Source organism: Phalacrocorax aristotelis, chromosome 4, assembly GCF_949628215.1.
Source record: "Phalacrocorax aristotelis chromosome 4, bGulAri2.1, whole genome shotgun sequence".
NCBI classification, from domain to species: Eukaryota; Metazoa; Chordata; class Aves; order Suliformes; family Phalacrocoracidae; genus Phalacrocorax; species Phalacrocorax aristotelis.
This window is the reverse complement of record NC_134279.1, coordinates 33699825-33726802: the sequence shown is the minus strand read 5'-3', so window position 1 is coordinate 33726802 and position 26978 is coordinate 33699825. Positions and strand designations below refer to the sequence as shown.

The following is a 26978-nucleotide window of genomic DNA, read 5'->3' as shown; positions in this document are numbered from 1 at the left end:
TTCCACTGGCACATGGGAAAAACCATCCATTTCTCAGGGGAAGAATGAAATCTCCTCACAGCTTATGCTGTGATGCTCAGGAGACAAACTGCTTCATGAATCTTTTGGCACAAGAGGATTGTGCAAATAGCAAGGTGCAGGTGCCTCCCTGTAAACAGTGAGGTGCCAGAAGAAACATACTGTAGCTCCTGTAAGAAGGAGCAATGTATGCACACCTGTCTTCCCAGTTAGCCATTAATACTAGCAAAAATCCTGGTTGGATGTGGGACCACACACAACTCTTCCTGTGTAGACTGTATCCCTGGCAAAGCCGGTGAGTCTGCTGGGCTACAAACTGGATGTCCGTGAATCCTGGTGAGCATGATGGCAAAATAATGCACACGCAGACTCATTCAAGCCTGCAGGCTCGGTCCTACAGGTATCTGCCAAGCCCAGCACTGCATGCAGACATCACCTTGCTGAGAACAAACTCCTCAGTAGCAGCGGTACTGAGGGATCAGGGAGGTGGATTAGAAGATACATGTGTGGTTTGAACAGCAAGTTCTAGTGATTGTGACATCAAATGAGCATCAGGGGGATCGTTTAGCACAAAGACATATAAAGATGTACTTCAAAAAAAAAAAAATGCTGCTGTACATACCGGTCTGCCATGAATGCTTTCGTAATACAGCAAAGCTTTTTGAAGGGCCACTTTTTCAGCTGCTATCTGATCTCTTGTCATGTCCTATGAAAAGTGGCACAGAGAGAGAGGAGGAAGAAAAAAAAGTCAGATTCCTGGACTCAAACAATACTGATTTGTGGCCTAACCAAAGTCACGTCATTTTGTCATTAATGTTTTGAAGACTCATCTGTGCCTTCCAGTCCTCTTTTCCCAGCTGTATTGCCAAAGAGACTGTTAATGTGAGTGGCACCCTATGCACAATGCAGGCAGATTAAAACCATATAAACTTTACATATGAAGGTACTTTATACATAAGGGGGATTTATTGTTTTTCAAAGCACACTGATAATCGATGGTATGCAACTTTTAATGATGGTGGCTCTTTTTCAGTTAAGATCTGAAGTGTAAATTCTACAACAAAGCACAGGATCTTTCTTCTTCTCCAAATCTGAGACAAGCTCCAGTACCTCTTGCAAAGCTTGCCATCTTTGCTTTGACTGCCATAAACATGCTTTACCAAGAACCGAAGTGCAGTCAGACCGTCTGCTTCTGCCAATTCCGCTATGGAGTGAAAAGCTCTGGCAGACAGGCTGAAGGGTCCAAGCCAAAAAAAGGGCAGACAGTTGGAGAAGGCTTCCCTAACTAAGTTTGCTGGAGTTCCCCTACTGAACTTGTCTGACACCGAGCCTTCTCTCCCTATCACAGCACCAAATACTATCACAGGCCCTCTTTAAACGGCCAGGCTCTGGATTCTTGCTACCATCAGAAGAGAGCCAAACACACACTGTGTATATCATCATCTTCAGCAGATCTAGTAAACAAAGATATTGCTGTCTGCCCCTCTCTTACAAAGCACCGCACAATTTACACGTCAGCAGACTCAAGGACTTCACTTACAAGGCTGCCCAAACCTCAGGAACAAACGATATCAGACACAAAGATCTCCCTGCTGATAACCCTCAGAGATTACAGCAGCTAAGGGAGCTTGACGTGAACCCTGAAGGGCAGTGATAAAATGCCCTGAGAGAAGAGCATTCAGCTTTGGGGTGAACTAGAAGAAAACCAGATGACCCAATCTCCAGAATCACTAGAAGACTAACAATTTGCCAAAAGCCTCTGGACATAACAGAAATAGCCAAACACATGGCAGGAAATATTGCAATAATTCAGAAATGTTACTTGGAATATACAAGGATCAGAAGAACACACAATGACATTCAATAGAAACTGAGCTCTGGAAAAAAAAAAAATCAGATACTAAAGGCAGAGGGAGAGAAACTAAAGCAAGTAAAAGCCAGGAGTAAAGGCTGTAGACTTTGTGACAAAATGTAGAAGACCACAGGGCTTTCACAAGTGACTGTGCAGCCACGAATTACCTACTTGTACTTAAAGGCCTAAATCTCTTCTGTCTACATTGTACCTTAATATCTTCAGGTCGGTTTGCCTCTGTTCGTTTTTCTTGAAGCTTCTTCTGAATAGAATCAAGTGTCGCTTCCACGGCAGGCTTGGCAGATTTATCTGACAGGTCTTGCTTCTTGTCATCGTCCTTTTCGAGCTGAGAGCCAAAGCTCTTGGGGAGCGTGTTGCTCCGCTGACGCACAACAGGGCCAAGGTCTTCCTCTGATATCTTTAGTTTTGTCTCTAAACAGGGACATTTGGGGTAAGATGTTTTTTTTTTTCTTTTTAAATGTGCTGCCTAACATCAAATTTAAATGAGGCAGAGTCCAGCTGCCCCACGAAGGCGCACCAGTGGTGGCTGCTCACCTTTAAGTTGCTTTCGGAATTTGGCCAAATCATTTGTCCATTTGAGCACTTCAGGGTTGGCTGCTTTGTCGCTGTGGGAAGGCTGGGAGGAAAGAACAGTCATGCTGAATCTGCGTTAAACCATCGGGAGAGACACAGTGAAACAAGCATGTGTCACAGAAAGAGGTACAACAGAATTTGGACCCAGCACAGAGCATTGGCACCTCCAAAAGAGAGAAGGCCTAGCATGAACAGCTTGAGAAGTGTTAGGATGCATGTATCCACACCAAAGGCTGCCTCACATCCAACACATCTAAAGACGCTGAAATGACCCAAATGCTAGGCTACAGCAAGCTCTGAGCATTTCTTCCAGCCTTTTCTACCACATGCAAGATCCTTTCAGTACGATCCTTTGTGGTTTATATTACCAAAGATGCACACGTGCAAAGCTTTAGTTCCTTAAAAAGCTTTCTGTGCATCGGAAGGGCATGTCAGGAGTAATTAGAGTACAGTACACTGCTACTGCTCAGCAGCACTTGACTGTGGTTCCTTGCCCAGGAGTAAAGGCAGCTGCTCTCTCTCCTGTGCAATGCACTGGTGTCCTGGGATTACCATCATGCAAATGAGATGTGCAATTGTGCTTCCCATAAGATGAATAAATAAATAGAATAGCTATTCCTAAATACTGAGTGTGTGCTTTTGGCAGAGTCTTAATCAGTGACCAAAATCCTATGAATTTATTAGGCTCTCTCTTGTGCTGTACTCATAGTACATAACGCCTGGAAAGGTAATTTATTTGGCATGGATGCACATTTTCTTTTTTTTTTTTTTTTCCTTATAAAAGTTTTCGACCCCTCTGTATGTTTAACAGGCTTCCCTGATGTCTCTTGCCTTTGTTGCCAATGCATACCTCTCCATACAAATGCTTAACTCCTAGAGACTCACTCTGTATTTCCTCTCCTCTTCAAATTTGTCCTCAAATCTCCTGATCTTCTTCTTCAGCCCCTGAATCCTCCGGGTGAGCTGTGCAGGGGTAAGGTCCTCTCGGTCATCTTCATAAGATCCCAAAGATGAACTCCGCCTCCTACCAAGAACAGAAGAAGATTGCAGGAAGAGCTTATTCAAACAGCCACAGTACATCTTCATGCAGAGAAGGCCACTTAAACGTTGTATAAATAAAAGCAAATCCCACAGAAGTAAGAAAGCTGTGTTAATACTCTGTAATGACAGATAGCGAAAGATGTTGTAACAGCCTCTTTCAGCAACAGCAACTCCCTAGATATTAATTCATGAACCCAGAAACAATTAGTTACTAAGAACTTTTCTAAAAATATCAGTTTCAAATGTCAGTAGGAACAGAAACCCAACACAGCATAGCTATCCGGCGTATGCGATGCAAAGAGATGTTGCTTGCTGCAACTGTGGCAAATCACAACCTACCTCATGAAGGAATGAGAATTGGGAGGGGAAGGAGGCACTTCTGTATCATCCAGGTACTGTTGGCTCTGTCCATAGGCATAGAAGCGAGGGGACAGCATAGGATCGCTGTCCTCATCCAAAAGCTGACGAATTAAGCGACCGGCCTGCGGGGAAAGGCGAGCCTCATCTGAGTCTAAGCCGTCTCGCTGCCATGAGGAAAGAGCAGGGATGGGCTCTGGGAACGGCAAGACAAAGGCTGGTTTTATCGTTTTTGTTTTACATGTATGACAGATTCCAGACAAGTTTTCTAATGAACACTGGACCATGATTCCTTGTCACCAGGCATTCTCTGGGTCGTTACTTGCATCTGCCCAGCGTGCAAAGCATTGCCTGGCCACAGTGGGTACTCTACACAAACATAAATAATCTCCTAGTCACAACAGGAGTTGCACCCAAAGTTGGCTAGTAATTACCACGGATTGACACCAAACAAGGCTATCACCAGCCAGCACCTTTGAGGAAAAGTTATGCTGGATAAGAGGGAATTATTGGCACATGGCTTATAAAGGAGGCAAATGGATTACAGGATTTTTTTTTTCATTTCAGGATATACAAATGCTGTAAATGAATAGGATATTAACTGTCCTCCTGTAGCCTCCACCATTGCAGTACGACCCTGCCACCCGCTGTTGGAAATTCAAAGACTAGGAGTAAGCATAGGTTCTTCTAGTCTGCAAGGAAAAGGTATCTCACATGACTACCTGGTTCCACAGGGTGCCTAGCCTATCAGTTAACAATGACGGTGATATGGTCTGAGTTTCACCCTTTTCTCTTTCACGTGCAATCCTGCTGCTTAACAGAATGGTAGAGAAGTGAGGAAACCTTCAGCCCCCTGGACAATCTAACTCGCTGGACGTAAAAGCAATGTTCTACAGGGATATGGTGGAGTGGGAGAGAAAGGGAAACCCAACTTAGTATGCTGATTAGCATAAGGCAGCCCACGGAAAGCAGTTGCCTCAATCTTGTGATCACTCCCTCCAGATGCCATAAGGAGTCTAACATTTTGTGTTCAGATAGTTTACTAAGCTGATTTGCATGCTCCTACTTAGCACCACAGGATTAGACAGTTTAAGAGCTAGGCTTTGAACTTATAAATCTAATAGTTCTAGAGTCAAGTAACAAAACAAAAATCTTATAGAAAGCTCCCAGACCAGTTGTAGAGCTATGGACTCAGTATTTCCTGTGCCTAGTCCGTTTACTCTTCTTCCACAAAAAGAAGGGGCTTTTCAAGTTCTCAATTTTTGAACAAAAAGCAGCATTTCCTTTTGCTGAACAAGGTTAACATTTTCATAGCTCAGAACAGATTGCATGAGGATTCCCTTACAGAAACTCTACGCTGTTTAATATTCCCCACCATGTACAACTTGGACAGCACAAAATCATCCACAATTCAGTAATGACAGGCTCAGTGGTATTTTGCCTGTACAAAATGTCAAACGATGCTCTCCTCCCCCCTTCTTCCTTAGCACATGAATATAAATGGCACGCCTCTGCTTAGAGGTTGGTGCTGCATGTTGCTCTGAAAGGGATGGCTGGAGGATTTGCATAAGAGCCTTTCACAGGTGTGTGATAAGCAAATACAAGCCCGGTTTGCAGAGGCTACCTCGATGAGGTGTGCAAGTCCCAAGTGTACATAGGCTGTTTTGCCATCGATTGGCAAGCTCACGCATCCTGCACTTCTCTCAGTTAATTTCTGGAACAAGAGTTTTTTCCAAGCTGCATTCAACCTTGGCAGTTCCTAATACCTGAAATATTTTGCTCAAGGAATCTGATAAGAAGGAAGGTGATACGAAGGGCAAATCCTTCAGCCAAACTGCGACACTTTGGTGTTGCACACTTCCCTGAATCTCTCACGATTTCAGGAAGGTCCTCACGAGATCTCTTGTAGCAAAATAAAGGCTAATAACACAAAAGGAACAAATTTGATAACCTCGTTCCTGCTAGTCAAATGTAAGAGATGCATGCGAATCTTCCAGACATCTCTCACTTCACCCCCAAACAGAATTTTCTCTTGGAAATTGTTAAATCACACCACCATGGGATTTACAGAGATGGAATAAACTTAGAAGAAATCAGCAGCATATTTAGCAGTAACCAAATTAAGCTCCTACCACACCAGCTAACAAAGCCATTATTAATCATGCATGATGCATGTGACTTAGTCCTAAGGTGGATTTATAGACCAGATAGCACGTGACATTCAGGGAATTGCAATGGCTCAAAGAGCCTCTGATCAGTCCCCAAAAGACAGCAAAGCACTTTATGCAAGCTAGCAGAGACCAAGGTATGGGTACTTTCTATTTTGTTGATTTCAAAATACTGTCCCAAAATAGAAACTCACATCCCAAAGGAGAAGGTGTTAAAAAGGAGAAGGAAAAAAGTCCTGAAAGGAAAAGTCAAATTTGAGACTTGACGGAAGAAATGGCCTGGCTCTATGGGTAACTTGTTTCCCTTGCTGACTCTTACGTATTTAGAAGACAATTAAAAAAATCTCATCTGGACACAAACTAGCTAACCCCCTAGAAAGTAACACAGCAATTAACTGAGGAACATATTTGGGTATGTAGAATTACAGATTCTATCTACCATAGATCACAAAGTGGACCAGAGCTGTGGTCCAACTGCCTTCTCTTTTGTACTGGCTAGGTGCCTTAGCTGGTAGCACTGGAATTGGTGGACTGCACAAGTACACAGGAACCCGCTAAGGGTAAACTGCCACTTTTTCTGACAGTGCACAATCAGTCAATTCCTGTTTAACAGAATACATAATAACCTCTGTAACTCATTTGTCCAAGATACCGATCAAAATGTTGAGCCTTTTCTGAAGGCTGCTAAATTACTGGACTTAATGGTTTAGGTTTGAAGTATCTGCTACCAGGATTGGTGTTGTCACCCTTTCCCTTTTCCTTTAATTGAAGAAGAAAATCTCAGTAAACAATGTAAATGTTTCACCTTTCCTTTACCATTGACTTGACAGAGCAGTTACGCTTACTCATCTTCTGTCTTGAACAGATCTCATGCTCAGAGAAAACTCTCAGTTTTCTACTCATCTCCATATTCTTTCCATGTACTATTTTTCCCATAGTAACAAACTTTCATGAAAAAAAGTATTTGGGAATATTTAACCCCCATGTCTATACCAGTGCAGAGAATGGGTGAAAAAATATTCTATGTCTTGGTCAGGCTCTCAATGCATTTCTTTTAGGTACCCCTTTTCTAAGTTGGCACAGGAGAAGTGAAATACACTGGTATTGAGCCTGCAGTCCCTCTCAAAATCCCACAACCAGCTAATCTTTTAACAAAGCTGTCAGCCATCTGCCAGGTGTTGCTCTGCAGAACTCTGTAGGCACGCATACGCCCATGGCAATACCACCTCTCTGCCAACCTGCTGCACAGAGGGCTGGGGATATTAATAAACCTGTATCACGCGAGAAGGAAGAAAGATTAAGTGTATCAGATTGGTGTATTACTGCTGAGCTGCAAGCTATCTTGCTGACAAAAACTGACTTTTTTTTACCATTACATTGTATATTTCCCACAGGGTTACTGGGGACTGCAGGGCCAGAAGGGTGCCCATACACACATCCCACCTGAGGTGCAGCTGGCAAAATGCCTGGGCATCTCCCATTTCCCTCCCTGCAGCTGATATATGCTGCTAACACTGCCTTTACACACACCAATTTGACAAACAAAGGAGGCCAAATCTTAGCTGCCTTAAACCCAAGTAGGTCCAGAGGGATTAAAAAGCCTAAACTAATTATAACACCTGAGGTCCTAGTATTAAATCCCACTTGAAAGACCTCTCATAATGAAATGAATAAAGCAATTTAAACCCCCAAAACGTTCACTAGCTCAGTAACAACCTATTTTACTCATCTTATAAATAACTCTGGAAAACACCCCTCTTTGAATACATCAGGAGGTATTCTTCCTAAGTAGATCAAAATGAATGGCCCAGATAAAGCACTACCATGCCTCTTCAGTTAGTGAGATGACACCTCTCTCAGCTAGAAAGCCACCTTTGTATTTTGTTTATAATATAGCATCATAATATACAATGAAAAAATATTTTTAAAATACTGATGCTATGAAATAAAATCAGTAAACAATGCAATTAATTTCTACACATAAAAATGCTAAAGAGTGTTACATACAAATACATTGATGTATCTAAATCCGCAGTGTTGAAAAAAATCTAAATCCAGCTTTCCTGTTGCTATACTCTTTGGATTTTTTTGCATTACTGTTTTGTTTTCTTTTTTCCCATAGGAAAGTATCAATTAAGTCAATGTGAAAACTATTTGTAGTTCAGCTTCACCCTCAGGGTCTCAGTGCTGCAATACTTGAGTTCTCAACACTGAGAACTCAAATTGTGTTTTAATCTTCTGCTTTTGTTTTTTTTTTTTTTAAGCTTGAAAGTTTGCAGAAAAATGTCTGTCAATTGTTTCATAAGTGCTTGTTACGGCAAACTCTGCTTGAAATCTCATCTATAGAACTTCCTTTAAAACGTCAGGAATCGGGCGACATAGGCAGCAATCACATGCACCGTATCGATTTATTGAACTGCCTGTTCAGCTCCAGGCTGCTGACAGGACTAGCTGCTGTTACGGAGAGCTACATACTTCCAGATTTTCCTTAAGGGCAGGATAGCAAGTTCTGGGCTTGAATTAGAAACATTTGGTAAGAAATCTGCACAATAGTGCTGGATTGTGAGAGAACACTCTGTCCTCTTCGCTCACAGCACTCAATTTGAACGTAATCCACAACAATTAAAAACCTTTGCTATGGTAGTAGCTCTGAAAATGCTTGCTTGCAAGCCGTTTCGGCTGGTGCCAACTGACCGGCTTAGCAGGCAAGCCTAGCAGTCAGACATCCCCGTTCACAGAAACAGCTCGGTTCACACGCATACTGAGAATAAAACTATTTGATTTGCATCTGCCAAATGCACACTAGTAAAATACTTCTCTGGGGCCATGGGAAATGCACCTAGGCTAAGTGTTCAGCACTTGAATTTGGCTGGGGCACTGCTCACACCCTGCGTACTATATCTACAGCCTGATGATTACTACACATATGCCCCTATACATAGCAGGCCAGGTGGATGCAGAAAGCAGGCACATGGCAGGGTGTGAGCCTATGCACTGGATAAAGCGGGAAGCAAATTTCTTGGTCCTCTCTCTGCTCAGCTTTAGGTAAAGGGAACGTAGCCTGGAGAAGTATAGCAAACCTCTCTTCTTTTGTACAGATTTGACTATGCGGTGAACCTTAAAAAAACCCAACCACCCCAAACCTGATAAAAATGACTTCTAGCATAACATACATAAAAGGCTGGGGGCCCTGCCAGCTCACCTGGCAGCAGTTATCACAGTTCTGTGCCCCTGAATGAAGGTTTTTAAAGCAGTTCTGGTCTTAACATGATGAAGAGTCTGCCTAAGTGACAAATAAAAGCTAGTCAATAGACAACATTGCCTTGCATAATCTTGTGCCCATTCTTCAAGGCCCTTTCCTAACATTTGCCTGGAGGCAGTGACAGCTACAGCTGAAGGCAACCCCTCAACCTGTAATTGTCCTCACAAGCCATTTGTGAAAGGCTCAGCTGCCCTGATCACTAGATGCTCTGTATCTCCTGCAGTATGATACATAGCACCCTGCCCCCAAAAGTCAGCCCAACTATGTCCTGGAGGAACGAGTAATTTCCTGAGAGATGGACCTAACAAATTTGCTAGAGCAAAGCAATAAATAAGATCAATGTTACTGCATTTGGAGGCACAGTCCTTTCCCTTTGCACTGGGGACACAACCAGAGCTGCAGCATAGATCCTGAGGAGACCCGTGAAGGTTTGAGTGACGCAGGCTGGCAGGGGAAGGGGGGAAGGGAGGATGCCCTGCCTTCTAGAGCTGTGGATGAGCGGTACAACCCTGCCTTGCAAACCCAGTGTCAACAACAGACTGCTGTGAGCTGCAGAAGCAGTCTGAGAGTTGACATTAAGAGCCCTTCCTGGATGCTGCGAGCTTGATTTCACATACACAGCTAGGAAAGACTCAGTCTTTCCTTGCTGACACACAGAAGGCACCATTTTGCTGCTCTTTCATCTGTGCCAACAAAATGGTGATTCTGGAAGGCAAGTGTTTTAGATGACATCTCTCTCACCCCAGTAAGCTGATGCTTTTGCAACTACCCATCTCCTCTCGTGAAAGACATGTGAACAGAACGGAGGAAGGAGGAATCAGAGAGAAGCACTCTTCAAGCACAGTCACACGTGCTCATAATCCTGTTTCATATTTGCAGGACAAGAAAGCTAGAATCCAAACATAAGAGCATGCCTACGAAGAGGGAGTTCTACCAAAGGTGAAATTTATTTATTTCATACAACGGGAAAGCCTCTGGCAGACAGAAAAGAGCTGCGTTCTCCCCTTCGTGCATTCATATGACTCCCATTAGTAACCCAGGAAGAAAAAAGGAGTCAGTATTTCCAAAGGTTCACATGATGGCTGAAGCCACATATCGCCTCTGAGAACACAGAGGTGCTCGCCCTGGCTCGAGACCCTGTGGGGCACGGCTAATTAGCACCTCAGCAAACATAAGGTGGCCAGGGCCTCCTGGGAAACCTTCCATGGCGCTTTGATCAGCCATGCTGCACGCGTGGCGTTATCACCTAGGGAATCCCTGCCTAGCAAGCAAGTGGAGCAATTCTCTCCTATCCACAGTGACTAGTTGCCTGGCTGAATCAAAGGCAGCCATGGCTGCGGGTTTTCTTTACTCATGCCTGAAGTGTTATAACTACTTCACTCCTAGAGGGAAAGGCAAAATATACTAGGTGACGTGCACTGTGGAGGCAGAAGCAAGGAACTTAACTTCTCAGTGTGCCTCAGAGATTGTTTTTTTAGAGCAACAGATTAGTTACACATTTTCCACCCTCTTGCTTTATTAAAATACTGTACTTGTATTTTCCTGCTTCTTCCCTGTCAAAGCCCCTCTTTCACTCCTAAAGCACAAACTAACAGAAGAATTCCTGCTTGTACACAGAAACATACTTAGTAATTGGAAAGTGTTTGATCCCAGAGGTGCTGGAAACCTTCAATTCATCTCAATTTCAAATTAAAATGAGGCTCATGGCACCCACAGAGCTCCCCCAGATTTCCCACTCTAAGTGAGTCAGCGCAAACAAACAACCAAGCATGCTTGGTTGCACTCTGGAGATGAGTGCTAAGAAACAGTACTAAAATAATTTAAACCACATGCATTTTAACACTACTGTTTGAGACTGTGATCAGAATTTTTTCATGGCATACATAAAAAAAGTTGTTTGTGAGAGCCATCAAAAGAGAGTAGCAGACAGACAGCCTTTTTATCAGCTGTGCTTTTCAGATCCAAATCATTATTTCCAAATAGTGATTGAAGTGGAAGAAAAGGGAGAAAGAAGGAAGTTCATTTTAGGCTGTGAAATACACAGTTTCTTTGACAAGTAGGGCAGTCTAACTTAATACTTGTGTGAGCAGCCACCAAGAAATAAGTTATCCTGAAACAATCAGGGACTTAACAGTACTAAACAGCACAGGAAAGTAACTTCAAGAATAAAACAATTAATATTCTTCCTCTAAGTGACAATTAGAATTGGTACCCATCTGGTATTACTCTTCCAGTTTCTCCCATATTCAGGAGAAAATTCCTTTCCTGTTGTTTTTGGAAAGGGAACATGATCACATAAAGATACACCCAGCCCACTCAGGTTTCCCTCCCTCTCCTTTCACTCATACGACCAGCCATCACACAATCCTACCTTCCCAGTTGTTGTCATCACACAGTGCTGTCAAATCCAGCTGAGGCACTTCTGACACAAAGCTGTTTTCCTGATCATCAGCATCTTGATTTCTTTGCAACTTGTTTTCAGGAATGCTTGGATGCTCTTGAATCTTCATACTTGAAGTCAGCTACATTCCCATACACCCACAGAAATGAGAGAGAAAGAAAGAAAGAAAAAAAAAAATGTTTCAGGAGGCAGAGGAGGAAAAAAAAACCAACCCCTGCAGTCACAGCAGCAACCTCACACCTTCAGCTAAAAAGATCCAAACAAACAGACCCTGACATTTCCAGCTCCAAATCCAAATCCCCTGCTTGGTGACCCCTACATACTAATTGCTCACTCACACCGGTAAAAACATCCTTCCATCTGCCTTCCTCGAATTTTTCCTTCTTTAGAAAGCCACTGCAACTTCCTGAGACTGCCTGCCCTGACAACTGCATGCAGCTGAAAAAGCCTCCAGTAATCGATTCTGATGAAAAGGGAAGGAGGAAGGCAGGGAGAAAGGGGGAGAGAGGGAGCGGCTGCGTATACTTCCTACAGGAGTGCAACTCCTTGGAGCAATGACAAAAACGCTGCTGCGGTTGTAAAGGCTGTAGCAATATGGTGTCTTCTAAAAAGCAGGCACCGGAGCTCTGAGGTAGCAGCCGCAGACAGCAAGCAGTGCAGGCTACGTACATGAATGCTCTCATGCAGGCTGTGCTGGCTCAGATCAATTAGTGCCAGCTAAGCTGTGCTGGCTGCACATTCCCCGATTTCCTGTGGTTGTTTTCTAGCTGGGTGTGGGGAGAGCAGAACTATTTATGGAGGAGCTCTGGGTATTAAAGCGGTGTTGCGCAAATCCAAACGGCAGTGGGGTTTGGCATCTCAGCTGAAAGCAGTGTGGACTCTGGGAAAAAGCCAAAAAATTCACACAAGCATCCAATGACTTGGGGGTGGGGGGGGGAAGCAGAATGCTGTCAAGTAAATGATTCATCATTTAGCACTACCTAGAAGCGAATGCTGTTTGTCTCACCGCTATTCACCCCTGCACATACCACACGTCGTGTGCATTTATGTAGAAATCACTGCTATTCCCACAGTCCAAATACACAGCGTGTGTATCTGTAACAGTCCTTGATAACACGAGCAGTTTTGTCACTCTAAAACATATTAGCTGTAATGTCTCACAGAGGGCAGTAGGGAAAAGGAAGTGTAAAAGCATGTACATAAACATATAGTGTGATATGTATAAACCCACCAACAAGCACACAGCTATTCGAATAGACAGCATTACATTACTACATAAACTATTTCATCTTTCTAAGAACAGCTTAGGCATAATTCTTTCAAATATAGTCTAGCAGGTAGTCAACATGCAGATTTCCCCCCCCTCACCCAGGTATTTTGGGAATCTAGTTAGCAATCTGCGTTTGCTGATATGTGAAGAAAACAGGCCTGAAGAAAAAAAAAAGGTACATTTGGACGTATTTTACTTGTGAATCCAGAAGCGTGGCCAACCTGTACTAGATCAATATCCTTAGTACATGCCACTAAGGCACATTTAATTTTTTTCATCTGCATAAAGCTAATGATGTGTTTGGAGGTTCCTCCCCCCTCCCTTGATCAGAGAAAAACAAGTAAGCTTCGTGTAGGGAAGAAAAAACCTGCCCAGTAGACAAATTGTATGAATAGATGTTTTTTCTGGATTAAATCCCATCAATCCCTACAACTGGCCAGGGTGCTAGATAACCTCATCTAGGCTCCCTTTGGACCAGGTCATCTTTTGAGGTCCCTTCCAACCTGGGCTGTTCTACGGTTCTAAAAACCTGGGTGATGAACACCCTGGTACTTGTAAAGAGTGTTCTGCATTGTGTTTGTATAATCAATCACCTTTTTGAAACATTTTGAAACATGATAACAAAAGGAAACACTAGATGACAGTTTGCCAAGGACTAATAACTCATACAGTTTGACTCTAAATCTGATTACAAACGTGTTTATTGTGAGAGCTGTACTTGGAAAAATGCTAATTCACCATTCAATATCTTTTAAGCTGCTTCCAGGTTGGGAGGACTTCAATATTTCTTTAAGGTCAAGTAACAAGTTTCTTGCCAGGATCTAAACAGTGTACATTACAAACAGAAAGACTGGTCAGTGGCCAGAAACAGGCAGTCTTCCACATTTACTAAAGAACAAATTGTACCAGTTGATAAACTGCATTTAAAAATTGCTAGCACAGGATTTTATGGCCGAAAGAAATAAAGCAATACATTTCAACATCAGCGCTATTTTTAATAACATCAAGAAGTGTGAAGAAACTTAACTAGATTTTAACAATTTCAAAAGGAGCAACCTGAAAATACCATCTCGTCACCCCCAGTGATAGTAGCTGCAGAGCTAACTGTCTTTCTATGAAGAGCGTATAATCTCTTGACTTATTAAGACTCTTAAAAGATACCTGTAGCAGATATAAGAGCACTTCCCAGATGGATAAACTTTTCTGTACAGATATATTAGAAAGATCATATAAATGTCTCCTTCCTTCTAAAGTCACTTCAGCTAGAAATACATAAAAGCTGTTTAGAAACAGGCCTGTGCCGTGCCTGCAGCCAGTTACTCTCCTGTCCGTGCTCACTGATGTAGCCTCTAATACAATGAATAAATCATTAGGTGCTACGAAGAGCAATGGTGGTACAAACCCAGGAGACTCAAGAAAGCAGACGTTTAACCTTCTTTGCATTAATGCTCCAAACCCATAGAGTGGTAGATAATTCAGTATTCCCAGCACTTATTTTCCTATTTGATTTCCTGATGCCACCAGTTGCTAACCTCCAGAACAAAAAAATCAAGTAAGGGAGAACTATTGTGCTTTAGGTTTGAATTTTTTACAAGCCAAAGGGGCAGCAAGTTGATGACCTCAGTAGCAGCTGGCAGTCACAGTGCACTGTGGATATTACATAAATGACAAAAAAAAAAAAAAAAAGTCTTCGAATTAGGCACTTGAGTTCTGCTTTTTAGAAGCTGCTTCTGGTACCTGTAACTACAGATCTAAGTAACTTGGGGATAAATCAGGTGCTTTCATTCTCCCTGCCCCAAAGGAGATTCAGCATAAAGAGTAGCTCAAGCAGCTATAAATAAATGGCAATAGAAAGATCTTTGAATTCTGATCAGGAAGTTGTATTCCGTTTGATTACATGTGGATTCAAAAAAATTTTATTTGTAAGACTTGCTTCCCCTACATCTCATCATCCATTACAACCACAAGCAGGAAGCATTCTTAAGCACCTCTTGGTAATACAATCTGATGCAAGAACGCAGCCATTCTGCTGCCTGACTCCCAAGTCATGCCAATCCCCCTCTATACTTGTTGCCATGTTGGCACGAATCTTAAACAACCTTCCCTTATTGAAACCCGAGTACTAGAAACCTGTATTTTTCAAATCACAGTCTATATCCTGGAGCTGAGCTACTTCCAAGGGCAGATCATGAGGGCTACAAGAGCACTGAAAATTCATCTGGGACACGTGTTTCAAGGTATTTTTACTGCCTCATGGAGACCCAAGTCTGCACAACGAGTAGCTATGGCAAATTCAAAATATCTTTCCTAGGATCTTCAGACTGGAGACAGGGTGAGAAAGAGGAAAGAGTAAGAAAGTCCCTGTCCCTTCCTCATCTTGAATTAGTTGTTTGTTACAAAAGGCTTGTCTTTAAGCTGCCCTAAGCAAAAGGCTTATAAAGGGACAAGGAATGTAAAACTACCCTGCAGGAATGTAACATTTTCTTGACCTTGTAATTCCTATATAATATAATCTCTGGGTTAAGGCTATGTCTTCTCCTGCAGTTAATATTCTAAATTTTAGAACTCTTCCTAAGAAGAAGTTTAGTTTAAGATTATGATTTCATAGTCAAATATACCTCTCCCAGACTAATTTAAAAGCTTAATAGGAGTGTTGTGTGGCATGGCAGTGACAGCACGTTCTCCACATGCAAGCTGGTACGTGAAAAACAAGGTGTTGCAAAATCCATGCTCCAGAAAAACACAACAGCTCATGAGCAAGTGCACGATCATTGGGGATTACTGACCCCCTGGGAGAAAAGGAAGAGAACCCTCTAAGCCCAGCCAGAGCAGCAATCAAAGGAGGCACTGAACACCCCTTGCAGAGGTTATATCTTTCAGTGTCCCATGAAATTCGCTAGCTTACAACACAGCTGGGCAGAGTCCAGCTGTTAGCAAATAATCTCTTTTACCTTTCCTGCTAGAGGGAAATAATACCTACCAGAAACAGTGTCTTTCAAAGGCAATAAATGCATAGTAGCTTTTATTTAAAAACAAAACAAAACACAAGAGGCTAGTTTAAAAATACTATCAGCCCTCAGTTAACTCCACATGGCCAGAGAAACCAGACATTGACTACAGCTGTTTTACTGTGCACCTCTAAAGTGGGTGTGCAACTGAGGGAGGGGTGCCTCAGATAACTCTCCCTAGTATTTTAAATGCTTGGCTGTCTATAGGTGTTTTGAACAAACCCAAATGAACCAGTTACTACAAAGGTGTTCACCTAACCCAACCCCAATCTTTGCTTTGCTGAACAGTTAGATGAAAAACACCGTAAAGCGAATGGAGGAGGTGGGTGTTGAGCAGAAACAGAAAATTAGGGAAAAAACTTTTGCCATCAGTATCACATCTCCCCTCCTGACATCCATCCCAACCACCAAACCTTAGAGAGAAGCAGGAGATGATACAGTTTTCCAAGACAAATGGATTGCAGACACCTATGTTCAAAGGCAACAGGACACATTGGGAAATCATAAATAAAAGACAATGATTTTAGAGAAACCAAGAGAGACAAGCTAATCTCACTACCCTGGGAGATAACCAGTCACACACCCTGTGTGCAATGATTAATAAGGGAACTTGGCGTCACTTAAACCGAAGCGCTGACTTCAGTGACGCTTCACTTTTTGGCAAGGAGGGATCGAAGGGACTGAAGCAGATGCTTTCAGAATCCTCAATGGTCGAGATGCTCCCTGAATTATGTAAATAAAAAGCAGAGGGAAGGGAAAGAAAAAGCAAATGCTAACTCCATTTCTCTGGGAGAAATAAAATTTCACAGAACTATATGCCTAACTTCTTGTTTCTACTCAATAAAAATCCCATTTAGAGACCACAAAACTGAAACACAAAACCAAAAAAATACCAACCTGAGAGTGCCTGAAAAAAACCTCATCGTTTTCACTTTCTTTGCTACAAAAAAAAACAAACACAAAAACAAACCAACATATTACAAATACAAAACCAGACTTGTCTTGTAACAAAAAGAAGCAGGACTTCTGCACACACAGGTTTTTAGAGTCTTGCTACTGCTGCACACTTAATTCATTCAGTAAATGAAGGGACACACTGGGCTGCAGCACTTCAGGCTGCTAAAGTATGTATTTTTGCTTCCTCTCAGGAGATATTTGTGAAAAATATAGTGTAATTTAATTCCAGTGCCCTTAATCCAAACCAATACAACTCTCACAACAAACATAATTGTGGGGAGAAACTGTCATCTCAGGCAAGCAGAGTGGGCTCTACAGCTCTTGCAGAAGAGCGAAGCATGAAGAAAAGGGCTGGATTCCCAACCCAGAGGCCACGTGAGACAGGCCCTGCAGTCCCCTGTGTGGAGTGTGCAGGTTCAGGTGCTTCACACCTGACTTCTTTTGAAGTCTGCACCACCAGCATCTTCAGTGCTATTCCTAACAGGTTGGGAGAAGAGTCTTGGTGGCATATGCTCCTGGGCAGAGCCCACACAACAGATGCAGTGCCTCCATACAGTTCTACTTTGAAGTTAACATGGTGGGTAACGCTGTTCTGCAGCATAACTAAACGTCACCCTCAGTCTGTGGTGGAAGATTTCTTAGGTTGTACTACAACCACAGGGGAAACAAAACATACATATATTAACAAAAAAAGTCACCTTTCTTCAGATAAAATTTCCATGTCATCAGGTCCTGTTCTGTCTATAGGCCTGGATGAGCTAAAGCTTTCCATACTCTGTAATACAGTAAATGTTAAAGCAGTAAGATACAGAAAAGAAACAGATTCAAGCTGCAGGCCATTAAACAAATCAAATATAGAAATATCCAACAGGGTTTCTAGAAACAAGACAGTCAGATACTGCCTGCTGCATATTTATAACAAAACTAAACCCACACTTCATTGCCCATAACCTGCAAAAAACCCAACTGCTCACTGCTTTGTCTCTTTCAGGCGACCTCAAAATGTCTAAAGGAATGATGCTTCATGGTACCCCACCAGTTCGCATTTTACAGTCTGACAGACAGACTGAGCTTGAGAGCAATTCTGTAGTGTGTAAAAGTCCTGTAAAAGCAGGTACCAAAATCCACGGCATCTTCCCAGCATTACTCCTTATGCTCAACTTAGAAAATACTCCCCTTTTCAGCCAAACCCTTCTCTAGTTTCTACTTAAACAGGCAGAAGAATGCAAAGAGAGTGCTATATGCACAGATATAATATTAAGTTGTGCTAATATGAATGCAGGGCAAGAAATTCAACTGGTTATGGCAACTTGTTCTGAACTTTGTCTTGGCTACCATTAGGAACATCAACACTTTTGTCCTCTAAGAGCTTGAGAAAGTACTGTGAAGACAAGCTATGTAGCCACTTTGGACACATGTCCAGGAGGTTTTCTACCCTGGTTTTTGGTCAAGTCCCTCTTAAACGGGTGGAAGTCAGTCAGTAAAATTGTGAGGTTCCTGCCCTGGCCCCAGGAACTGCGCGCACAGACTTCTTGGGGCAGCCACAGCCCTCTCTCACCTGCTACACCTCAAGCCCCATAAAGTGACACAGCTCAGTCATTGCAGCCTTGCTTAATGTGACTCTTCAAGTCCTACTGGTACCTGGCTACCATGTCTCCAAAATGCAGTTACAAGCTTTTAATGCTTCGTGGTTGGTTTGCTCGGGAGAGTAAGTGGAACTGACAGTTTTTTCACCGCTGACCTATGCTTTTGAGTCAGATGCAATTAGACAGCTAAGTGGAAAGCCTCCACACGTTGTCCTACATACTCTTTCAGGCTTTGAAAAGCAGGAAGGCTCAGAAAACAGTGGCTAAGAAGATACAACAAACTTGTTTACATGACGAAGGCCTATTAGTAAATGCCATGGTGCAGGTTATGCCCTTTGATACTCCAAGTAGGTAGCCTAATTTGGGTTGTTATTAGAAGTGTAAAGATGCAACCAAAAGAAAGCTAAACCACTACACTACTGCTGGCAGCCTCTGAAATGCAAGTATGAAGTAAGTGCACTCATGAAAACTTAAAAAGCAGCCTCTGCTCTTCAAAAAGAGTAGCACCATGCTCTCTGCAAGATGTTTCATAACAATACTCCCAGCTGACAATCCCACTGTGACACACTCTCTAGCAAAGCAAGGAAGAACCACACTGATGGTCATCTTGGTCAAAGTGCTTTCTGGGCAAGGTTAGTCTATTTTATGTTCCTTTCAGCCTTTGCCCCAAGATATCAAAAAATGAGGGGCTGGACAAAGTCCAGTGGACACAGGTAAGTCTGAGGACATTTCTGCTGGACACATTTTAAGACTTCATGAATGTTTTGCAGGTCCACAGCAAAACCAGACACTTCTGTCAGTCTTTCCTTTCCCAAAACCTGAGTCGAATTCTCATTTACATTTAAACTGCTTTATACTCCACAGGTACAAAGGAGAGGTGCAGAAAAGAGTGTAAGCACTTGACCTTTGCCTACCTTAAAGTCCATTGCTACAAGCAAAGTCACAAAGTGAGAATGTGTCTATCTCACTGTGCTCTTTCAGGAAGTATCACATGAGTAGCTTACTGATATTGACCACTAAATCTTAGCACAGCGTACAGTTTTTAGCATCTTGCTTTCTTTTTATCACAAAGAGAAGCCAACTATGTCTCTCTAGAATATCTGCACAGGGTAAGAGCATCAGATCATTGCAATTTTGTGACCTAAACAAAGTGAGTCCCAACACAATGTCACATTAAGAAGGAACTCAGTCACCTAAAACTCAGACTCTAAAACTTAATCAACTACAACTGAAGGAAATGCCCTATAGCTTGGAACAACAGTCTTTTCACACAGCTTTCACTGTTACTAGCAACTCCGTAGTGCATGCCTGGTGCCAGGCACTAGGATGCATAGCACTTCTGCCACTGTAAGCAGACCCTGAGCTGATGCACAGTACAGTTTCTCAACTGCTGACACTATAATCAGTGTCTAGTTTAGTTGAGAGGGAAAGAGGGTGCATCAGTTTTATTCTACAGCTTGTAAAAGTTGGCAAACTGTCTTCTACTGTGATGGTCATGCAAGGCTATGCTGGGCAAATTCTACAGTATTCCAGATTTTTAGGACATTATATCAGTGTCATTTACCTCCTCAGTAAAAGGTAGCTAGAGGGGTCATCTTTTGGAACACACTTCAAAGTGTTTTGAAAATTGCAAACACCACAGTAACACACAGACTTTAGGGAAAAGGCATAAAACACCTTTTTCATCTCATTATCAAGAAGTTACTTGCAATCTGTGGTTCCAGAACTTAGCAGGAATAAAAAAATAAACTTGACCAAAACATGAGAACCTACATCTGAGGTTCCAACCTCCTTGCAAGACTATTGAAAGACTGGGAAAAAGACTTACTTCCTTTTTTTCTTTCCAAAATGCTTCAATTAATTCAGAAGAAAAAAAGCAGAGTTGTAGAAAGAGAAAATGACTATGGATGGAGTAAAAGGATCATAGTAGAAATATGGCTTCTCAATTGCCTCACCACAAAGGTTACAAGTATGGGATCCAGTATTCCCCATAGTCCAAAATAGCCACTTATGCTTGTACTGTACGCAAAAATGGCTGCCCAAAGGAACCAGATGTGCACCAAAAAAAAAAAAGACTTTTTCCCACCCTAGTACTAGGCGTCACATAGTACAGCATGCTGGCTTACCACAGGACTGTCCTGGTTGTCATTAAGCTCCGAAAGCTTCGTGCTGGATTTCTGCCGTTTTGGTTTATTCCTTTCACTAAGATATCCGGAGCTGTTCTCTTGCAATTTTTCTACTTCTTGAGCAGCTAGAATACAGTCTTCAAGACTGCTGAATCCAGAGGGAATGTTTTCTTTGTTGACGACTTCCCTAAAAAGAAAAGGGACATTACAACAAGAGGTTGTTTAATAAACTCTCCCGCTACATTTATGGTAGCAATAGATAGATGCATCACGGTGACTGGTACAGTTCCGGCAACATCATCTACGCCCTGCGAAACCAGTATCTCTGGTTCTTCCTGCTGCAGCAAACACCATGCAGTGTGCAATGCTAGATCCCATTGAGGAGTGAAAGCCAGATGTATACACCTCAGGTGAGAAAGCTGTGAGGATTAACATTTGGGACTTGATTCACTTCCCACTAAAGCCAATGCAGAGAATCCCTTGACTTCACACGGAAGCTAGACTAGCTCCTGGCTGTCTGTGGTATTTTTATAGAGAATACACAGCATATTTTCCTTTGAGACACGTGCTTTTAATTTAGAAAAGTGATTCACAGCTGTGGTCCAAGGATCTCCTTTGGTGCATGACACCGCATAATCGTCCCTCTTACTCATATTCTCAAATTCAAGAGCAGGACTGTGGTGCTTTAGCCAAATGCTTGATTCCTGTTTGGGAATTACACAAAACAGAAAAGGGAATGCATCTCTGCAAGTGCAACACAACTGCTAGGACAGAGGAGTGTTCTGCTATGGTGGGAAATGAACAGGACAGCTAGCTTTAAGTCAACACATGATGTGCTAGCTCGGATTCTCTGGGATAACAGGGTTTGTGCATGTTTTCCAGAAGCCTGGCATATGGCTTATCTTGCCCTGCACAATTAGCCTGCTGGGTCCTTCAGCACACAGTTTTCCTTTCACAACCTGTTTAGTAGTCTTCCCTCTACTTTGTGCAATAATGAGGACGCACACACATCACTACACTATGGGAACAGGAGAAACACAATGCATCTCATTCTTCACCATCCTACCCTGCCAGAGGCTAAAGGCAGGCTGCTTACACTCAACATTGAAACTGGAATGTGCGCTAACTGTTGTATGTGCAGCTGCCTTATACGGTGCTGTGCAACTCCAAAGCCCGCTTTCATGAACAGCGGGAGAAGTTATCTAGACTTGCACTGGTGTAACAAGAAACCAGTTACTTTGTATCATCCAGAGAGTGCTGGCATGACAAAGTATTCAGATCAAAAACAAACCCAGAAAGTTTTGCTGATTTTCTAGATCACAAATCTCTAGGTTTTGTTGGTGGAAGAGATACAAACAGGTACTATAAATCTAAGATTAAACTTCTAAGATAACATGTTTGCCTCTGTGGAAGTTTTTACAACCCCCTGAGCAGGGCAATTACATACACACAGCCTGTAGACCATCTAGTCTGCAAAGCCTGGGAGTTCACGTATGTGTTTTTGCCATAAACACTCTTCCTAGCTGAAGTCCCATCTTGTGACATTACAAATCCTCTTGTGATCCATCACAAGGCAAAGAGATGAAGTCACTGACAATGAAAATAACAAGAACAGAAAGACGTTTTGAAGGGAATTCTCAATTTTGATAATTCACCCAAAGGACTTCCAGCAATCTGACCTAAGGGAACCAGGGAAAACAATTTGAACCCTAGCCAGCATTCAAAACTTCCGATGTGCTTTAAATCCTTGGCTCCAGCTTTACAGACGGAACATGAACAACTGTGTTAACCCTGTCTAAAGGCAGCTCTGTAACGCAGTGTTGAAAAACCCCTGCAGTACTATATGCTTCCAAACACGTACACTAGCCAGTCTCTGACCTACTTACCTGAGAAGCCTGTCAGCAGGGCTACTAAACAAGAAAAACTACTTCAGAGCCGCTGCCAGATACTTTGGTGACTTGCAAGTGCTCATTTCCCAGTTCATCTTCACAGCCTATTTTCCTTCGCTGTGGAAATGGCTTTTTATTTTGTAACTATCGATTTTTTTTTATAACAGTAGCAATGACACATTTGGGAAAATAGCACGGCTGCAATATTAACATGAGGTACTGAAAAGGTTATGCACCTGTACAAAAGTGGCTTCCTACAGGAAGGTGCAAATACAGTAAGATTTGGGGAATTCAGCACCCAGGAAAAAACAAGAAGAGATTAGATGTTTACTTCAAAATCTAACTTGAAATCCTGATAATATAATACTACAGCCAAGTATACACATTCTTTATGAGAACTAGTGCTGTGTTAAAGCTAGACATATAGGTAAGCACTGATTAGACCGTGGCCTTGCAAAGTCTGTAGTTACTGTTCCTCAAAGATAACTATGCCTTGGGCAAGTGTTTGTTAAGGCTGTGGTGGCAATACATTTGTACCACACGATATATGCCACAAATAGAGGAGTATAAAAGGAAAAATAGGTATTATTTTTGCTCTTTGACAGACATTTAATGAAATTCACCACTAAATCATGTTTAAACTTTGTATATTGGTGGACAAAAATTATTAAATTCTGATAAATCAAAAGGAAGACTTTTCTACTTTCAGACAAACTCCCAGGACTCCTCAATAAACCCAAACATAAGCTGTGCCGCGACATGCGAAAGGGCACCTTGATCTCATTTTTTAAGACATTCTGAATTCAGAAAAGCATCTAAACCCAATGTGTTTATCTAAAGAAAGTTACAGGCAATCGGGCCAGCTGCTTGGAAACTTCCACTAAAACAACAAATACTGTAATTACACAATTCCAAGTACTATAGTTAAAACCTCTACTATACTGCATAAAAAAATCCGGATTCTTGTCATACTTTGCCCCACTCCATGACCTCTAACAAACTCTACCTTTCCCAGCTCTAACTGATGCAATGGAGCTCTGCACAGGCACTAGTCTGCTTTGCACTTTCAACTCAGGGCAAGGGCCAGCGCATTTCGTAACAGAACTAAGCATTGCCTTGATAAGAGGACATGACTAGGGTACGCTTAATCAAATATACTTTCCAAAACAAAGAAATGAGGCTCGTACATGTCTCTGTTTCTCCGGGCTTCCTCCTGCTCTTTGTGGTGTCGCCTCCTCTGCCTGGCAGACACATTAGAAGAGGCTGAAGATGTTCCCGATTCAGAGTCCTCTGAACTCTGGCCGCCTGAGCCATGAACATCAAAGAGATGCTGCTCCACGGCTGAGCGGATTGTCTTCTCTAAATACCTGTCAAGCCGAAAAATAAGGTCAATTGAGCTCAAAGACTTTGTGGAGCTCCCTCTCTACAACAATAAATAAAACAAGGGTATCTGAGGGTTATGTTTTATGATGATGGCAAGGCAGTACAAAATATCCTAGGGCTGTAACATCTGCAGAGAGCTACACCAAAATCTTCAGATACCCTGATGTTCATGTCCCTCAGAAGAGCTGAGCCTTCCCAATTCATCTTGCTCTTTTTTGTTTCTAGGGATGTTTGAACCTTCAGTAAAACAGCTAATTTTACTTACTGCAACTATAGATGTTGGTGCTTAACTTTCTTCCTCCACTTTAACAATACTTGCCCTGACAAGACTGTACTTGATACCCAGCCTGCTGACACTGGTCAAGTCTCTTGTGCAATCCGAGCTCAGAAGGGCAACAGATCATCTGCAAGAAGGAGATTCACTGCTGTCTTACAGGGGGATGAGAACATGCAAAGAGCACCTCACTACAAACTCCTCGTACGCCTAACTCAGTGACCAAGTGCAGATTTGGTTCCGAGTTCCTACTGTTTTCACACTATTCTTGTGCCATGAATGAACCCACAGCCACCCCTGACTTACTCTGGTGTGAGATCACCACCACGCCCATTGACAGTAAGAGGGCTTCCACACAAGCTACAGCAAGGAAGCCTCTGCATTTGCATCAATCAAAGATGTGGGTCTTCTTGAACTTTCAACATAACCAAGTCTCCCTCATTTTGGTACCGACGTTTTCTTGTAATATTGCCTGCCTGCCTTCCTTTAATCAGAAGTTTTTACAGGCAAAATATATATTTTGTTTTGCAAAAAGATCATTTAGAAACACGTTTTTTAATATCCCCACTCCATTCCTGTTTCCTGCAATGCTTTAAGTAGTCTGCTGAAGAACGAGTTTTTCAAACACGCCTTTCCAAAGTCCATATATAGCTTCTAGTGCTTTTTCCATTATTAAAAAAAGTTACTTGCAGGATTCACTGGTCAATTTTCAACTGAGTAGCTATGAGTATGGGAACCTATGCCGGGGCTGACTTCTCCAGAGAATTTACAAAAGCTGTTGCTAAGCTGCTATAGTTGTAAGTCTGCTGAGACTGCAGTTCCCGAAAAAGTCAGAAGATCTCACCAACTGCAAAAAAATAGGTTTAACTAGGCAAGTATGTCTGTTTCATGTATTGACAGGAATCAGTTCTGCAAACCCATCAGCCACTGGGAATTTCCAGATCTGTCAGGGGAGCCAACTCGTTAGCTCTACTGCTCCCAGTTATGGTAGTGGGGTCAAGCCCCATCCTCTGCTGGGATGCTACAAGGCGCAAAGAAGAGCAAGAGGATGATGCAGTGTGAACGGCTTCTCTAAATATGCAAGTCCTGCAGAACCAAAACATTGCAGGCACAGAGCAAGGAAAGAACAAAGGGCCTGAGAATTTTTCAGAAGGAAGTGATTTATTATCATTGCAGATGTTTTAGTTTGGGAAACACTGTCTTTTTTAGTTTGTGCAAGAACAGCCCTTAAAGAGAAATCAAAGGATAACCAGCAATACTTTAAAAACATCCACTATACAAAAAAGGTAGCCACAAAACTGTGAAAGAGACACTTACTCTCCTGTAGCAGGAATGTTACTACTGACTTGTGATACGTGGGCACTGTGTAAAAGAAAAAAAAAAAGAGGAGAAAGTTAGATCTAATTATCACAATAAGGTCTTAAAAACTCTTATTCTTTGCAGCACTAAGATTTAAAGGTCTGAGCTGTCTCAAAAACAATTGCTTGTGCATTCCACAAGTTTCCACAAGTTTAAGGACTTTTTACTCCAATGGTGATGTGGCACATTTTGACAATGCCAATATCCTCAAGAATTAATTTTCCTGTCATTTCCTTGCAGCAGGCCAAGGTCTAACGGAAAGTATTTCAACCATAGCACGCTGCAGACTTTTGCTTTCTGAGGTTTCTGCTGCTGCAGGTTGTTTTAGCCTCATTACAAAAGTCCTTGCCTTTCAAGGCTGACCTGAAAATGTATACACTGTGAAAAAGGACTTAATATTTAAGAATCTTTAAATATTAATGGAAGGCAAAGGCAAAATACAGGTTTTGCACAGTTATTCTCCTGCCACTCCCTGATATTCATGTTCTTTGCTTCACATTTTTAAAAATACAATGTACGCTTTCTTCTTTCCTTTTTCCCCTCGGTCTGTTTTCAGGCTCAGGAAGAGCTGACGTGACTGTAGGTGTCATTGCTTGCTGTTTAAAGCCCTTCTGAATAAGCTGACGTGCCACCTCGCACAGCTGTCACTGCCTTCCTCCCTCTGCCAAGCCGAGTCCCGTCCTGTCACCTCTTCCCCCACGCTGACTTGGCTCTGCAGATAAAGTGACACTTTTTGCCTATTCATCTCCCCTGTGATCTTTGTTAAGTCAAATAAGTTAGAGGCCTAGGCATTTCATTTCGATTTATCCCCATAACAGCAGAGGAATTAGCAGTATATCCAGCTGATATATCCCAATAAAATGGCACCGCGTGGCCAGGGTATGAGCTAGGCTGGATGCAAGACGTGTTTCTTGCTAAAACAGCCCTTCATTGCTTTCAGTATTTACCAGTTTCTCCCAAACCGTTTCAATGCAGAACCACCAACAACAGCCCACTTCCCTTTGCTTAACCAAAGGTTTCCGCTCTGCTTCCCTCGAATATTTCACTGTACAGATCTAGAGCTAGCTAAGAATCTGCAGCACTCTCAGACGATAACCACTCTGTGGCTCTCCTAGGTTTGGGTGTCACTTATGGCAGCGGGCAGGAGATGGACAATGAGAAGGGCCACTACAGCCAGTCTAACAAAAGCAACAAAACAGCCTAACCCCTGTAGTGAAGTACAAACCCCACAAACACCCAGCTGCAAGTCAGACTCACAGTACACTTCAGCTTCCTTCAGCTGAGCCAGTGTGTTGACCTCAGTACCCTAACCACACGCACATCCCTTCCAGTCCCAGCTTAATTTGGTGTTCATCTCCAGCCCAGGCACAGGTCCCTGGAGCTGTGGCACAGCATGAAAGCAGCCACGGATTTGCCAGTATATCCCACATCAC

At 42.5% G+C, this 26978-nt stretch overlaps 1 protein-coding gene across 16 annotated transcripts in view; it reads right to left on the bottom strand.

The window, feature by feature from the left end:
- The window catches only part of FAM13A (family with sequence similarity 13 member A), a 134278-nt gene that overhangs the window by 14283 nt on the left and 93017 nt on the right, over positions 1-26978 (bottom strand). For 8 of the 16 annotated variants that reach the window (XM_075090865.1, XM_075090858.1, XM_075090868.1 and 5 more), the window contains 11 exons: positions 25504-25548; positions 23717-23896; positions 20641-20827; positions 17627-17703; positions 16869-16911; positions 11664-11814; positions 3845-4058; positions 3350-3488; positions 2426-2507; positions 2082-2302; positions 641-724 (listed from right to left, as the gene is read on the bottom strand). In XM_075090865.1, coding sequence (XP_074946966.1) covers positions 641-724; positions 2082-2302; positions 2426-2507; positions 3350-3488; positions 3845-4058; positions 11664-11814; positions 16869-16911; positions 17627-17703; positions 20641-20827; positions 23717-23896; positions 25504-25548 — 1423 coding nt within the window. The remainder of the gene's footprint in view (positions 1-640; positions 725-2081; positions 2303-2425; positions 2508-3349; positions 3489-3844; positions 4059-11663; positions 11815-16868; positions 16912-17626; positions 17704-20640; positions 20828-23716; positions 23897-25503; positions 25549-26978) is intronic. The other 8 variants (XM_075090857.1, XM_075090871.1, XM_075090859.1 and 5 more) reach the window with 7 other exon arrangements.